Here is a 17,150-nt window from a genome sequence, read left to right on the forward strand (position 1 = left end):
CGACGAGTAGATAAGTCAAGAATTTTAGTTAAGTTAGCATTTGGGGCTCTACCTGCTATATACCCAGAAGGTATAGGGTATATATCCATTGAGAAATATTGTAGATATATACCCGGTATATACAGGTATATTCCTGGTTTTATACCGGGTATTTACTATGTAGTCTTCGGGTAATTCTCTTATAAGATCAAGGTATTAACCTAAATAGCAGCGTCTCGCCGTTGTTCTGTCGTGTCCTTTATGACTTAATCTTTACCCTGTATTTACCCAAATTTCAATATACAGAGGGTTTGCCCATCACTGACTAATGTATAGGCTGTGTCGATAGTATGAATGCACACATACATTTTTTACTTGATACTATTAGTTTGCCGGACCGATATCGGACAGAGAACGAACTGTGATCGGCATTATAGTGTGAATCGGACTTACAAATGCATCATCTACAGTTTTTTTGTTGTAAAATGAAAATTCTGTTTACATACGTTGAATTACAACAAAATATTTATCTTTATTTATTTTTAGTACTTGGCATGCTTATCGACTAGTTCCAGTAATGATAAGCTGGCTTTCGATGTGGGTTTGCAAGAACACAGTCAAGGAGAGGCTTGCTGGTGGACGGTACATCCAGCTAGCAAACAGAGGTAGTATTAGACACGATACATACAATGCGTTTAATAAAAGGTGACGATTCAAGGTCAATCATATTTACAAGACTTAATATTTCAACAACAAATAATAATATTTCAACCGAATCTAAAAAGATTAGGTTCTAAAAGGTTAGTTCTAAAATGTTCAAGCTGAGGATGCACCTGGCGAATCTTACATTGATACCCGCTGGCACCGGGTGGTATGACATATTTAAACGAATCTTTTTCTTTTTCTGCGAATGCAGGTCTACACCTGAGAAACATTTTCTCGCTAATTCGAACGAATTCTAACGAATGGTAACATTCGTCAGGTGTATCCTCGGCTTTAGATATGATCGCAGAACGTGGGTTCAACTTCTATATTCCACCACCCTTCAAAACAGAACAGTGAGTAAAACTGAAATTTCTCACCAGCTTGCACTTGAAAACGGTCAGTGATACATCTCACCGAAACATTGTGTAACTTAAAGACAATGGAAATTCGAACTTCATTTAGTATCAACACTCTTTTTTTAGTTTCTAGTATATTGAGACATAAGACACGTCTGACCTTGAACCGTCATCTTTCCTGAAATGGATTTTATAACACAAAACGACAAAACTCACATATTTCATTTCTTTTTCCTCTTGTAAAGGGGCACTCCATTGAGGGGTTAATACCTTTTTTCGTTAATTTGTCAAACTTTTTATCATTTCAACTACACCTACTAAAATACGAACTCCCATAGATCTGAAGGTGAAAAAGTACGTGTGGGTGACGACCTGATCTTAGTCTCAGTTGCTACAGAAAGATATTTGGTAAGAACAACGTTTATCATCATAAAATATACAATATTCTACAACAATTTTCTAAATTCCAGCACACAACCAAGGAAAATGAACTCTCCATCGTCAACGCTAGTTTTCACGTCACCCATTGGTCGGTACAACCCTACGGTACCGGTATATCCCGTATGAAGTACGTCGGTTATGTATTCGGAGGTGACGTACTAAGATTCTTCCACGGAGGTGATGAGTGCCTTACCATACCATCAACATGGAGCACAGAAGAAACTCACAAGTAACTTGTTACTAAATAACTTCAATATCAAATTGTATTTTCTTATTTTTTTATAGTATTGTTATTTATGAAGGAGGTAGTGTTATGTCCCAAGCTAGATCATTGTGGAGGTTAGAGCTGGCTAGAACGAAATGGGCGGGTGGCTTCATAAACTGGAGTCATCCAATGAGAATCCGGCACATCACTACTGGTCGATATCTAGCTGTAAAAGAGAATAACGAACTTTATCTCGTTAGCAGGTATTTATATATTTTTTTATGAAAACGGTCTTATAGGTCTTATAGATCTTTATTAAATACTGGCGGTAATAACTGTTATTTCTAAATATCTGCTAATGCTAAATAATTGTTATTTCTAAATAACTGTCATTTCTAAGTATTTGTTATTTCTAAATAATGTTGTTTTTAAATGACTGTTATTTCTAAATAATAGTTGTAACAGTTACTCTTATTTAAATATATATATAAAAATAGCTTATAATAACATGTTTATATCGTATTTGATTTTATTGTTAAACATTCAAAACGTCACAAAGAATGAGTATATTTTGATAATCATGTTTAATTTGACAATACATACGCTTCAACTATCTGTAATTTTGTATTAATGAATAATCATATATGATCGTTATAACCTATTTTTTACCTTTAACCCTTAACCAATCAATAATAAGTAGCAAAAAGAACTAAAAAGATAAAATCAGTATGTCCGCAACTTACAACAGTAACAACGCCTACAACAGTTTCAACTATTGTTTACGCTTTCCAAATCAAAAAATAAAAACTATTTTTAACTTGAAAGGCTGATGCAGTTTTGTGGGAAAAATTCGTCGTTTTCGGCTTTTCATGGTAAAGAATCGATGGCGGCAAACTGTTATTTACATCTGTTATTTTGCAGTAACAACTGTTGTTAGCCTGATAAAAATAATAGCGCAACAATCGTTACTGACATCCTCTCTAAGTTATGGTTCTCATACCTGTTATTTTTACAAGGAACAACTGTTGCTCCCTGTTATCTAGTTATTTTTTAGAAGTAACAACTGTTTCGAGCTTGGCAGAATTTTTTTTTCTAACCTTCGTTGTCAAGGCACTGTTATTCTCATACCTTTTATTTATAGAAATAACAATTGCCAATTTGTAAATAGCAGTTGTAAAATAAGAGATTTTTATCTTAACAACCCGTCTTTACTATTAAATAATATTTAATAAAAGCTGTTACGAATTGTTATTTAGTTAGTTTTTTTAGAATTAACAACTGTTTATAGCTTGGCAGAATTTTGAATCGCGGACATACCACCTTCACATCACAAAATATCGCTGTCAACGCACTGTTATTCTCATGCCTGGTATTTTTTTGGAAATAACTGTTGCGAACTGTTATTTATAAATAACAGTTGTAAAAAAATAAATAATAATAATTAAATAAACATTGCTTATGTTATATAACTATTCGAACAATATATAATCTGCACTTAATAAAATCCAATCTAAAATTGGTCCAATTCCTTACAAGGATCTGATTTTATAGACACAGGCGATTATCGTAAAATGCTCTTTGAATATTTTTTTGTATTTCTACAGAGAAGAAGCTACCACAGCATCTACAGCTTTTTGCTTGAGACATGAAAAAGACGACCAAAAAGTAGTTCTAGAAGACAAAGATTTAGAAGTAATTGGTTCGGCCATCATAAAATACGGTGATTCCACTGTAATCGTCCAACATTCGGAATCGGGACTTTGGTTGTCCTATAAGGTAAAAACTAAAAGAGTAAAAACAAGTAAATACTCATGAATGTTATTAATAATGTCTACATTTCAGGCCTACGAAACGAAGAAAAAAGGAGTGGGTAAAGTCGAAGAAAAACAAGCCGTACTCCACGAAGAAGGCAAAATGGACGACGGCCTAGACTTCAGCAGAAGCCAAGAGGAAGAATCGCGAACAGCTAGAGTCATCCGCAAATGCAGCTCACTATTCACGCAATTCATCAACGGCTTGGAAAGCCTGCAAGTCAACAGGCGGCACTCCATGTTCTTCCAAGTCGTCAACCTCAACGAAATGGTCATGTGCTTGGAAGATCTAATCAATTACTTTGCTCAACCCGAGGATGATATGGAACACGAAGAAAAGCAGAACAGACTCAGAGCTTTGAGGAACCGTCAAGACCTCTTCCAAGAGGAAGGAATCTTGAATTTGATCTTGGAAGCGATTGATAAGATCAACGTAATCACTTCGCAAGGATTCTTAGCTACTCTGGCAGGTGATCAGAGCTGGGAGATGATTTCCGGATACTTATATCAACTTCTGGCAGCAATAATCAAAGGGAACCACACGAATTGTGCTCAGTTTGCTAATTCTAATCGATTAAATTGGTTATTTTCTCGATTAGGATCTCAAGCTTCTAGCGAAGGTACAGGAATGTTAGATGTACTTCACTGCGTCCTTATTGATTCTCCTGAAGCTCTAAACATGATGAGAGATGAACACATTAAAGTAATTATTTCCCTACTCGAAAAACACGGTAGAGATCCTAAAGTTCTGGATGTCCTCTGTTCTCTTTGTGTTGGTAACGGAGTAGCCGTAAGAAGTTCACAGAATAATATTTGCGATTACCTCCTTCCTGGAAAGAATCTTTTACTACAAACTCAACTAGTCGATCACGTAGCAAGTGTTAGACCAAACATCTTCGTAGGCCGAGTGGAGGGTAGCGCTATTTACCAGAAGTGGTACTTCGAAGTGACGGTGGATCATCTGGAGCAAACCACTCACATGATGCCGCATTTGAGGATCGGCTGGGCTAATACTACTGGTTACGTTCCTTATCCAGGTGGTGGGGAGAAATGGGGTGGCAATGGAGTGGGGGATGACTTGTATTCGTTTGGTTTCGACGGTGCCTTCTTGTGGACTGGCGGTAGATCGACTCAAGTGGTTGGTGGTGTGGTCGAGCCTTACATAAAAAAGAGTAAGTTATTATTTATTATCTGGGTATTTTTGTAGTTCCACCAGAATACCTGATGGAATTTAAGTGCTTATAGATCTTTAAATAAGTAGTAGCACCGCTCTGTACTGGGTCTTGCAATTTCTATATCACACAATATACAGGGTGATTCACGGCCATGGTACGTTTATGAAGAGCCGGTGATAGGATTTTTTTAAATTGGGATTTTTGCATAAAGGCACCTGCTCCATCTACCAAATTATTTTAAGTATTACAGTGTTGCCGCTTCATAGTAAAAATGGTAGCATCTTTGTTACTTTAAATGGAACATCCGGTATATTATTACATTTTTCGAATCTACTTTCATATCTCAAAATTTTTCTATTATACTAACCTATACCTACCGGGTGCGTCTCAAAAGTGGCTCACCCCTATAACTTTTACTTTTTCAGTAAAAAAACGAGATTTGGTATGTTATTATATGACATAAATTAGGATTGATTGACGTATTTAATTGTTTTCAATCACTTCCTGTTTCACCGGAAATGACTACAACTTTTGATTTTTAAATGGCACCCTCAGTATATTTCTATTTTATTTGATAGAAAATGACACTCTGAATAGAGTTTATTTGAAATTATAACTTGCGGTTCGTAAGGAAAATTTGACTCGAGAGAAAGTGTGTGGTATCAAATTATTGGTAAAAAAATGCTTTTTCCAAATTTGCTAATGAACCACCCTCGTTCCATTTGAAAAAATTGAGATATGATTAAAAATAAGATATGCTCATTTTTTAACCGGCCAGGATAAGACACTAAAAACATTAGACAATTAAATCTGTTTTAACAAGGCTCCTTGATTAAGAATTAGTGTTTTTAACATAGCCATAGCACTCTAGGTTAGTATAATAGAAAAATTATGAGATATGAAAGTAGTGTCCAAAAAAATGTAATAATATACCGGCTGTCCCTTTTAAAATAAAAAAGATACTACCTCTTTTCAAATGATGTGGCAACATTGTAACGTTGGAAATATTTGAGATAGATGGAACAGGTGCTTTTATGTAAAAATCTAAATTTTCAAAAAAAATCATCACCGTTTCTCCATAAACGTCTAACGTACCATCGCTGTGTGAATCACCCTATATTTTTTAGTAACAATTTTATGAGTAATATGTTATTACAGATGACGTAATTGGTTGTGCCTTGGATCTTACTGTTCCACAAATTTCATTTACATTTAACGGACATTTGGTAACTGGTAGCTTTAGAAATTTTAATTTGGACGGCATGTTCTTCCCTTCCATTAGCTGTTCTTCCAAGCTCAGGTAAAGATTTACTGTTACAAAGAATTTTTGAAGTGAAATTTCTTTACTCGCGCTGGGAGAATAAAATCAAGGCCTTGACACACGAGCTAGCGAGATGAAAAGTGGTGTGGATCGCACGATGGTGTAAACACCAAAAATAATTTGATTTAAAGCTAAGAAAATCATTATAATAAACTTGGTACTGTACCTGTGTACCAATATTCTCTGGTTGTGTGCTAGGAAATAAATTTTCATGCATATTTTCATCGATAGGTTTGTAACTTCTGAATAACGGTCTAGGTAAAGCATCTAGCTCATTTGCTATAATTGCAATAATGATCAAAACATCTAAACAAAACAGACCACACGAATTGTTGGTTAGGTTCAAAATGTTTTCTCTTCTTAAACAAATTTTAAGGGGAGTTAACATTAATAGGTAGGTATTTGCATAAAAGTGTGTATTTTGAGTGGTATTCCACAAAATTATGAAGCTATTGAGGAAACAGAAAATGTACAGATTACAGAAGTAAATTGAAAATAATATTTATATTAAAACAGCATTGTGTCACTTTTGCAAACATGTCCTTCAAATCCTTCAATTTAATTGCTGTTAGAAGTTTCACTTCAAATATGCGCACATAGTGCACACACATTTTTTTTGAATGAACTCATTTAAATTTTTCAGTTGTCGCTTTTTGCTTGGCGGAGATCACGGAAAACTAAAATTTTCCCCTCCTGAAGATTTTTCACCGTTGGTTGAAAGCCTTCTGCCTCAACAAATCCTCAACCTAGACCCTTGTTTCTACTTCGGAAATATGAACAAGAACGTGATAGCAGGGCCGTTTTACATCGAAGATGACACTGCTTTTGTACCCAATCCCGTCGATACCTCCATGGTCTCCTTGCCTAGTTATATAGAATCTATCAAAGATAAGTTAGCTGAGAACATCCACGAAATGTGGGCGATGAACAAGATCGAAGCTGGATGGTCGTGGGGTGATTATAGAGATGATTTGAGGCATATACATCCGTGTTTGGTGCCTTTCGATAAACTACCACCCGCAGAGAAGAAGTACGATTCACAGTTGGCAGTACAAACTTTAAAGTAAGTTATATTTGGCCTCTTTGAATCTAAAAAGATAGATAAATTACCATAATTATTTAATAACAAAAATGTCAGATAGGCAACTGAAACACATAAGTCAAATTGTGAAAAATATCTATACCTATGTGGCGGATTCATCTCTCCAAAAAAGTCATATGGGTATTTCGTCACTGTAAGAAAATCTACAAAATAAAATAGTTATTTTTGATAAACACTGCTGCAATAATCCAACGGAGACTAATTGTCAGCAGTGGCTTACTATTAGACAAATTTGCCTAATGGACAATAAAATGCTTAATGTTTCGGAAAGTATATCTCTTTCCGTCATTGGAAGCAAAAAAAACACAAAGAACAAAGAAAAAAAACTATTTAAAATATATAAATGCAACTATTCGAGAACACTTTATTTTTTTTAAACAGATACGTCTACAAAAACCGTTGACGTTCTGTTAAAATGACATTATATCAAGTTAAACTTCAAAATTAACAATTACTACCTGATAACAATTAATTAAGAAGGTAAAACCAAGAAGTTTCAAACTTTCTGTTATATTTATTTTGTTTTTAATATTTACGTGTTTTTGTTATGTTCTTTAAAATCAAAGAAACGATTGCCATACATTACTAACATCTACAGATGCATGAGCAATACATTTATTTTTATTAGATTGTATTAAAAAAACCTCTTTTATTTTTCTTTTATGCTATCGCTTCTTTCATTATAATTTTTGCATTGTTAAAATCTGTTCTGTGCCCTGTTATAAAAGTCGCCCTTCCTTAAATAATCTATGTTTTTTAATTCGAACATTTAAGGGTCTAGATGTTTCAAATTGTGGTTACTTGCTTTTGCTTTTACTATAAATACCGTATTTATTTTAGAACCATCATTGCTCTGGGTTATTACATCACAATGGATAAGCCACCGTCCAGAATTAAGACGGTTAGACTCCCCCACGAGCCTTTCATGCAAGCCAACGGTTACAAGCCTGCACCTCTCGACCTCAGCGCTATCAACCTATCGCCTAAATTGGAGGAACTAGTCGACCAGCTAGCGGAGAATACCCACAACCTTTGGGCCAAAGAACGAATTCAACAGGCATGGACCTATGGGTTGAACGAGGTAAGTAATTCGTACCACTGTTATATGTCATCTTTATTTACATATTCTCAAAATAACTTTTGGCACAAAAACATTTCAAATTTATGGTTTCAGTCGAATAACTATTTAGTCAACATGTTTAATTTATGTCTATGACGACAGGTATTGATCATTTCGATTCCAAATATCTCGAGAACCATTACTCGTATCGATTTTTACCAAGAGACGTTTTTCACGTAAAAAACGTCGTAAATGTATATTTTTTTACTCAGTAGTTTTATACAGATACGGACGAAAAGTTATTACTGTTCAAACCAGTTAAAAATATGTGGGTGGCGCCCTCTACAAGTAGGAGTCAAATTTCTCATGTCTAAAAATTTTTTAGACACCAATTTTCATCCAAATATTGACGTTACTTCTGAAATTATTTGGGAAAAAATCGAAATATAAATGAAACTTCTACAACCTGTATCCCCAAAACTAAGCATTTTACTACACACATTTATACGAACTTTTTTACTTATTTTTATGTGCAGAATATGCACATAAAAATATAGAATATACTGTTTTTTATTTATAGTTCTTTTAAATCTTCTAGGACCCAGAGATGTTGCGTAGTCCTCATCTAGTGCCTTATAGCAAAGTAGATGACGCTATCAAGAAAGCTAATAGGGATACAGCTTCCGAAACAGTACGCACGTTGTTGGTATATGGATATATCATAGATCCACCAACCGGTGAACAACAAGAAACTTTACTGGCTGAAGCAAGTAGATTGAGACAACAAGCCTTTAGAACTTACAGGTAATTATAATATGTTTGTTCTTTATGTAGCTTTCTGGCTTTAAAAGTGTTTTTTTGTGTACATTTTACTAGGTTTGAATACACAACTATCGATTTTTTCTCCAGAATGTAGCTAATTAGGAATTAAATGAATGGCGCTTTTATTTAATTCAGTTTTTGTTTGAAGAAAGTTTTGTTATAAAGAATATACGGAGCGATCAACAATGATTGAATTAGTCAACAATGCTGTGCTAGAGAATTTTAGAATTAGTGATTGGTACTGATGCTAAAACAAATTATGTCCAATCATTGAGGTCATTTTTTTGGCTCGTCTATATTTTCTTGAAAATTTACGAATTTTTACTTTGTTTTTTGTGAAGTCGACATATTTTTGATTGTAAAAAATTACTCTTTTTCAATACCTTGCTGGCAACTCTTAATTTTGGGTCGGTATTTACATGTGTGGAAGTAAATTGCATAGGGATCTTATTAAGTCGGAGTGAAAGAAATGCGTCGATGTACTGTTACGGCGTTGCCACATTTCTCCGGTACGCCTTTCCCTATCAAGTAAAGTAAAATCACGATCGCAAACCGCTTATTTTTAAAAGACTTTTTTTTCGAAAAGATAACTAGATAAAATTATTACATATGTTTCTGAGCATCTGAAATGGAATTATAAGGATATCGTTAAGGTAGCCATATTTTTTATAACGAGAAATCGTCAGTGATCGCGATAATTTAAAAATTCAACTTTTTAACACATAACACGCGATAACTCAAGAACCACTTTAGATATTGAAACTTTTTTTATTTTTGAAATTCGGATTTTTTACAAGATGTTTAAATAAGAAAAATTCGATAGGCTTGTTTTCTTCATTCAAAATTTAAAAAAAAAACGTCCATTTACTTTTAGTGCATAGCAACTTTTTTATTTGTAAAGATTTTCACATATTGTCTGCGAAGAAAATATAGCAGAAATATTAAGAAAGTTTTTGAAAAAAACTACAATCAATTATTTCTAATGGATTTCGAGATATCAATTTTTGAATTCAGAGTTCTAATAGCGCGACCACCGTCGAACACCAACTCAATTCCACTTATTTTTACCAAAAATGCAAATGCTTCTAACTTGCACTTAAAAATTTACAAGCTATAGGGACAAATACAACGACTCGTTAATAAATAAACAAATAAAGTATCACGAGACATAATTAAATCGTGAAGCTGAACGCATGATATACACTCTCCTCTAGAATATTAAGTACTGATTGGGTCGACCGGTCGACCGCGACGAATCTGCTGTATCCCCGTCTTAGAAATGTGCACAGATTCTCCGTTTATTTCATACGTTTAGCAACGTTTTTACTGTTCTCTCTTTGTTCAGTACATTATAAACGCATTGTACTCTTCTTACATACGGAAATCTCGACCCAAAACTAACCTTTGCCAGCCAGCTTAATCGCAACTTATTTTTATTTCGGCGTTCAAAACTAGGTTATAAATTGAAGATAAACGGTGAAGCAACTTTTAAGGTCGATTTATAGATTGAAAACGGTGCGGTTGCGATTATTTCTATTGGCTATTACTAACGTTTCAAGGTCAACGTTCCTGTCGAAGTTAAAAGTTGGTTAACTTTTGACGTAAAACGTCAACCGCAACAACAACCGAAAAATTTATAATCAACAAAACATCCTGCGTAAAAAAACTTTTTACCGACCGTAACGTCGGGCGTCGAACCGCAACGTTTTCAATCTATAAATCGACCTTTATTCATCGAATCGCAATTTTGAGCACCGTTTAATTATTTAATAAATATCGAATTCAAATTTATTGACTAAACTATTATTTTTGCAGAGCCGAAAAAAATTACGCTGTCAGTTCCGGAAAGTGGTACTTCGAGTTCGAAATTTTGACAGCCGGACCCATGAGAGTGGGCTGGGCTAAAGCCGACTGTGCTCCTGGTTGTATGCTGGGTTCAGACGAGAATACTTGGGCTTTTGACGGCTATAACGTAAGTACCTCTTCAGCTTTCTATGCAACAACGCATCTAAACAATATATTGTTCATCTGTAGTCTAAAACTTGGCACGCAGGCAACTTCGAACCGGTCACCGTACTGCACTGGCTAGTCGGTGACGTAATAGGTTGTTTTATCGATATTATTGACGCGACTATCAGTAAGTCTGAGTGAGTTCGAGAAAAAATTGTTTGAAATCGTTCAGTCTTTGTGCCAGTTTAAAATATTCAAATCAGTGATGGTTCAAATATTAAGACAAATTATTAAATCTTCAGAGACATAGCACGAATAGAAAAGTTTGAGAACCACTGGAACATTACTAATTAAATAAATAAATTTTGATTATCTCAGTTTTTTGCTATAATAATGATTACGTGATTTTTCTGTATTATTTTTAAATATCTTTGTTTTGGCCATCACTGATATCGTTATATGTCTGTTTTGTTCCGCAGGAAGAAAAAGTTTATTCTAACTCTGCCGAATCTTTCGGAAAACAGTGGCAAGTGGGAGATGTTGTCGGTGTATTTCTCGATCTAATCGATCATACGATAAGTAAGAATGCTTGAAAAGTCCAAGAACGCGTTGCTTTACGCTTTACAAGCATCACTTTTTAATCACAGCTCCAAGCTTAAAATCCGAACCTGCTTAAATTTTTAATGTATCGGCTAAATATAAATTAACTTAGAGATATCTTCTAGAGATATCGCCAATATAAAAAACAATTTACAAATATGGAGAACACTTAAGGTGCGTGTTTTTTTTTTCACAATTTTGTTGTTAATGTAAATTTACCGTGACTTTGCCATGACTAAAGTAAACGCCATGAATGTTTGTGAGTGATTCATCGCTTGATGAAGTTAGAATCGACACGCGCGCTATCATTTTTACATTAAAAACGTAAATTTTTACCGCAGACGTAGGTTTTTAAAGGCCCGGTCTAATCATCTGCCTGCGCTCCTCCTACTTATTCTAAACTGTTAGCGTGATTGACAAAGACGATACTATATCGCGTTTGTTTGATTGATTCGTTTTTGTGCGTCAGTCCATTGGTGTGCTTGTAGTGCGACCAATGGGGCATTCCATTTTATATTTATAACCAAATATATGTTTTGACAAGACTTTGACAGTTAAAACAACAAATTACAACAGATTATATATTGATTATTATCATGACTTGAAACAACACGGCCCTGGAATTAAGTTTTATGTGACCTTGAACAGATTAGTTCACATGGTAGCGACCGATAAATCACTCCCAAACATTCGTGGCGTTTACTATATCTGTAATATCTGTTTATTTAAGAACAATCGTGTATTACTTAAACTATACCTACAATCCTCGAAATACACTACTCAACACAATTATCGCATATTTGAAATCAAGTAATTATTACATATTTCTAAATAAAGCATGCATTTTTCTGCCTTTCTCTTGTGAGTATTTTTAGAATAATTAGGGTACGCACTTACATGTAATTTTTAGTCGGCCGACTATCTAGTTGCAAAAGTGAAAACTATACATTCTTATGAAGCCTATCGGCCCAATATTTGATTACACATCACATTGCGTGGTCTTAGGCTATGCGCTGACAGGCAGTTTTTAATCGGCCGACTATTTAGTTGCATATTTGTAACCAATATATCCTTATGGAGCCGCGTTCACATGCAATTAAATAGTCGGTCGATCGATTATATAAGTATTTATTGTTTTTACGGCTTATTGTCAGCCTACATCATATTAGAGCTCCATTATTTTCATAACTGTTACTTTAAGGAAATAACAAATGTTGCGAACTGTTATTTACAAATAACAATTAAAAAAATAACAGTTTATTAAATATCAACCCTTTTCCTACCGATTCTGAGAGAAGCATTTTCTTTTTTCATACATTTTTACACACTTTAAGTTTTTGGTTTTCCGATATTGGCGATATTTTCGGAATTTCCTTTTAAATGGAAACACCCTTTTCTATAGGAGATAGACGAAAACTAATATCAGTGTCTGGAGCTCAATTTTCATCAAAAATATGATGGTGAAAACCGCACATCGATATCTGTTACCGTTTCGGAGTTACGGGGTGTTTTTCAAAAATGTGCATTTTTAACAAATCGCTGTAACTTTTTTGCTATGAAAAATTTTGTATTTCTATGAAAACATTTCCAAAGCACCTTTTTACGTAGAATTTAATGGTTTAAGTATAATTTTTTTAAAATTAATAATTTAAGAGTTATCAATAGAAAAATTGAGTTTTTATTTAGGACACCCTCTATATTTTTAATTAACTGAAAAGAATTTAAAATTACCTTTCCAAAAATATAGCACACTTGATATTGTGTTATAATCCCCTTCGAAATACAGAATTTTTAAAAGTTCGCCACTTTTAACTAGTATAGGCTTTGGACCCCTTTGATGATATGCCCTTAATGGAACTCGAAAACATATTTCCAGCAAGACGACGCACCACCTCTGAACCCTGAGGTTATTATCAGCAAATTTTTGCAGCCAATTTCAAGAATAATTGAATATCTAACCAAGATCCCAGCCATTGGCCGTCGAGGCCGCCTAACTTTGTGCCCATGGATCTAATCCTATGGATATATTTGCGGAAGAATAAAGGTTCCTTATTCTTTCGTATAATCTAGACAAGAATTAGAAATACTTAGCAGTTATGAGAGGGTATCTTTCATCCCCACTGAGTTAATGAATTCCGCGAGAAATGTTCAAAAACTGACCCGTCTGTTCATAACAGAAGACGAATGTCGAACACCTGTAGCAAAATCTCATGTTTTGGTTTGCTATTTATTTTTATTGTTATTAGATATATTTAAAATGTGTTGATGTTGGTTAAATATATTTTAAATTGTTATAAAATTCTGTATCTCTCATAGCAAATATTATTTTCGTTTTAATTGATGCTCACAGCTAGAATTTTTTTTCATTACAGCCGGTGCCGTTCAAAGCCTACTTATTTAAAGCGGGGGAATTTTTATATACTCTATATCTCGAAGAGGAATTGAGCAAAATATCAAATTGGTGTTATATTTTTGGAAAGCTAATTTTAAATTCTTTGCAATAAATTAAAAATATACAGGGTGTCCCATATAAAAAATCAAATTTTCTGGTGATAATTCTTAAATTATTAATTTTAAAAAAATTATACTTAAACCATTAAATTCTATGTAAAAAGGTGCTTTGGAAATGTTTTCATAAAAAAAACAAAATTTTCCATAGCAAAAAAGTTGCAGCTATTTGTTAAAAATGCATATTTTTGAAAAATCCCCCGTAACTCCGAAACGGTAACATATATCGGTATATGCGGTTTTCACCATCATGTTTTTGACAAAAATTAAGCTCCAGACACCGATATTAGTTTTTGTCTATCTCCTATAGAAAAGGGTGTTTCCATTTAAAAGCATCGAATTTGACCCACCCTGTACAGTATGAATCTGCTGTATATGCTATAAATATAATTAAACTAATTTAACCCACTTCCGCTTGAAAGATTTTTTCAATTTTTTTAAAGATTTGCATGTAACCTTTCAAACACATACATTTCTTATTATATTAAAATCTATTATTTTGCAAAGGTTTCTCACTGAATGGTGAACTACTCATGGACGCTTTGGGTGGTGAAACGACGTTTGCTGACGTCCAAGGTGATAATTTTGTTCCCGCCTTCACACTGGGTGTTGGTCAGAAAGCGCGGCTATGTTTTGGCCAGGATGTGAATCAACTTAAATATTTCACAATGTGCGGCCTACAAGAGGGATACGAACCTTTTTGCGTGTAAGCTAATAAGAATTGTCTACATCTATTAATAAAAATCTACATCAAATTTCTTATTAGACATCGTTATAATTTAGGGTGTATTCCGTTGCTTACCTTGGTTATGGTTTTATGTTCCGTTTCTATCGGTTTCCTGAAAGTGTTCTTATTACGGAACACGGTTCCTGAAAAATTCTGTTATAACTGTCACCAAACTAACCAGCGCGACAAAGCTGGTTTTTCTGGTTTTGTTTGTCAATCAATGTCATTGATGTGACAGAAATCAAGCAAATATTGGAAGTTCGAGTGAAATTCTCATTTAATTTCTAAAATTTGTAATAATATTTTGTATTTACATCCAAAAGCAAGTAAATAGAATGACTTTTTAGGACCATTTAAACTTATCATGCAGCCATTGTTTCTGAAAGTCAGGAACATTTAAAGAAAACATGAAAAACAAGACAACAAATAATCGTGAATGTTTTGTAAGCTATAAAAATAAAAATATTGATTAGATTTGTTTATTTATTATTGATCTGTTTTAATATTGGACCTGCAAATCTTTACTTGAGCTGTCTAACGAGTTTAACAGTTTATTAATAAAGTACTTTTCAATATTAAACTCCATTGAAAAGAAGAAGCAAACGTAAAAGCAGAGAATAGGTACATTAAAAATGCATAAAAGATAAATTTTATAATAGAGGTATTGAAATTTAGAAAACGTCAACATTTGACGTTTTCAGTATTTTACCGAACCGTTCCGTATCAAACCGATATTTTTCAGGAACCGCTCTTTACCGTATTTACCGGTCCGGTTCGCCTGGTTTTGCAACGGAATACAGCCTTAATGGCAGAGATTTTGAAAAAAAAGAAAAAATATATTAAAAAGAAAATTTTGGATAGAGTTTTTTTTGGAATTATGAATCACTTTTAATATTCTATTTTAAATATTACCCATTAACTTCAAAAATGATCGTATTTTCTACAGAAACATGAACCGTGCAGTAACTTACTGGTACACTAAAGACCAACCCATATTCGAAAACACCGACGACATGCCGGACACAAAAATTGACGTAACCAGGATTCTAGCTGGCTCTGACAGTCCGCCATGTTTAAAAATCAGCCACAACACTTTCGAGACCATGGAAAAAGCAAACTGGGAATTTTTGAGGCTCAGTTTACCTGTAATCTGCCACTCAGAGTTCATAACGTAATATTTGTGTATTTTATTAAATTATTCTCTCTATATTTATGTTAAAATTTTGGTTTAAATAGTGAGGAGGAAAAAATGAGACGTTGGAATGAAATCAAGATTAGGCAACACAGGCTTAAGGCTGAGGTGGAGCAGCAGATGACGCCAGCTCACATAGAGAATATCATGAAGAGCGGATTTTCAATGAGTGATATTAAAGGTAAGGTTGTATTTCTTAATATTCTTCTGACTTTTCTTTTATTATGATTCATATTCAGGAGATCGACAGGTATAGAGGTTGATTTTTAAATTTCTCATTTAAAATTGTGTTATTTTGTAATCATATCATGAATATTTTATTTTTATCTATTTTCTATAGTTTTCTATAGTTTCTACAATTTTGCTTGTTATAATAATGTTTAGGAAAGAAATATCAAAGTTTTTCATAATATTTATTTATATGATATACATTTCCTTACTGCAAACTTAGCCGGAGTCTCATGCTTCCGAAATCCGATGGTACGACATCCGAAATTTGAAGTTATCCTGTGAAATAAAAAAAGCCAGTCACATACATCCGAAAGTTCGTTCCGAATTTTGACAGTTTTGAAATTTTTCTGCTGCATTGAATAGAGATTCATGTCATGTTTTATTGGAGAAACACTTATAAAAATAACTTCCTCGCCAAATATCCCGAAATTGCCCACTTCACACTAAACTTGTTTTTAAAAACCAATGTTTTCAAAAAAAGTGATGGTAAAAAACACACAATATCGTACAAAAATACTTTATACGACGTCGGACGATTAGTTAAAAATATCGGATAAAAATTGGTGTCAAAGTATTTCGACCAATAGGAGCACCGTCGGATCGTCATGTCATCGGATTTCGGATGTATGAGTCTCCGCTATAAGTCCAATTTATGTCAATAAAGGCGTATACAGGGTCCTTCAAAAGTGCTATAAAAAAGTGCATACCGAAAATATGTACAATTTCAGGAACAAATTTTAAAAAAAAATTAAAAGCTTGGATCGGTATGTTTTTTTTTAGTGGAACACCCTGTGTATTGTCACATTTTTGGCTTCCTTGACTTAATCACTTTACATAGTCATAAATAAATAAAAGTATATATTTTTCAGCCTTCCCTAAAAAAACTATAAAAATAAGATGTGTCCTGAAATCAAAACTATGCTAGGTACTTATTATAGTTGGCCTGTACTTATTATAACTATCCT

The 17,150-nt window shown here is 33.7% G+C and overlaps 1 protein-coding gene across 4 annotated transcripts in view; it reads left to right on the forward strand.

The window, feature by feature from the left end:
* Positions 1-17,150, forward strand: part of LOC115877801 (ryanodine receptor) — a 135,916-nt gene that overhangs the window by 42,237 nt on the left and 76,529 nt on the right. For all 4 annotated transcript variants that reach the window (XM_030894115.1, XM_030894117.1, XM_030894116.1 and 1 more), the window contains 15 exons: positions 526-644; positions 1,379-1,448; positions 1,511-1,710; positions 1,767-1,949; positions 3,291-3,462; positions 3,529-4,669; positions 5,831-5,972; positions 6,637-7,056; positions 7,936-8,176; positions 8,754-8,959; positions 10,793-10,949; positions 11,407-11,506; positions 14,543-14,741; positions 15,709-15,933; positions 15,999-16,135. In XM_030894115.1, coding sequence (XP_030749975.1) covers positions 526-644; positions 1,379-1,448; positions 1,511-1,710; positions 1,767-1,949; positions 3,291-3,462; positions 3,529-4,669; positions 5,831-5,972; positions 6,637-7,056; positions 7,936-8,176; positions 8,754-8,959; positions 10,793-10,949; positions 11,407-11,506; positions 14,543-14,741; positions 15,709-15,933; positions 15,999-16,135 — 3,712 coding nt within the window. The remainder of the gene's footprint in view (positions 1-525; positions 645-1,378; positions 1,449-1,510; positions 1,711-1,766; positions 1,950-3,290; positions 3,463-3,528; positions 4,670-5,830; positions 5,973-6,636; positions 7,057-7,935; positions 8,177-8,753; positions 8,960-10,792; positions 10,950-11,406; positions 11,507-14,542; positions 14,742-15,708; positions 15,934-15,998; positions 16,136-17,150) is intronic.

Source organism: Sitophilus oryzae, unplaced genomic scaffold (assembly GCF_002938485.1).
Source record: "Sitophilus oryzae breed Bouriz unplaced genomic scaffold, Soryzae_2.0 scaffold_1499_pilon_pilon, whole genome shotgun sequence".
NCBI lineage: Eukaryota > Metazoa > Arthropoda > Insecta > Coleoptera > Curculionidae > Sitophilus > Sitophilus oryzae.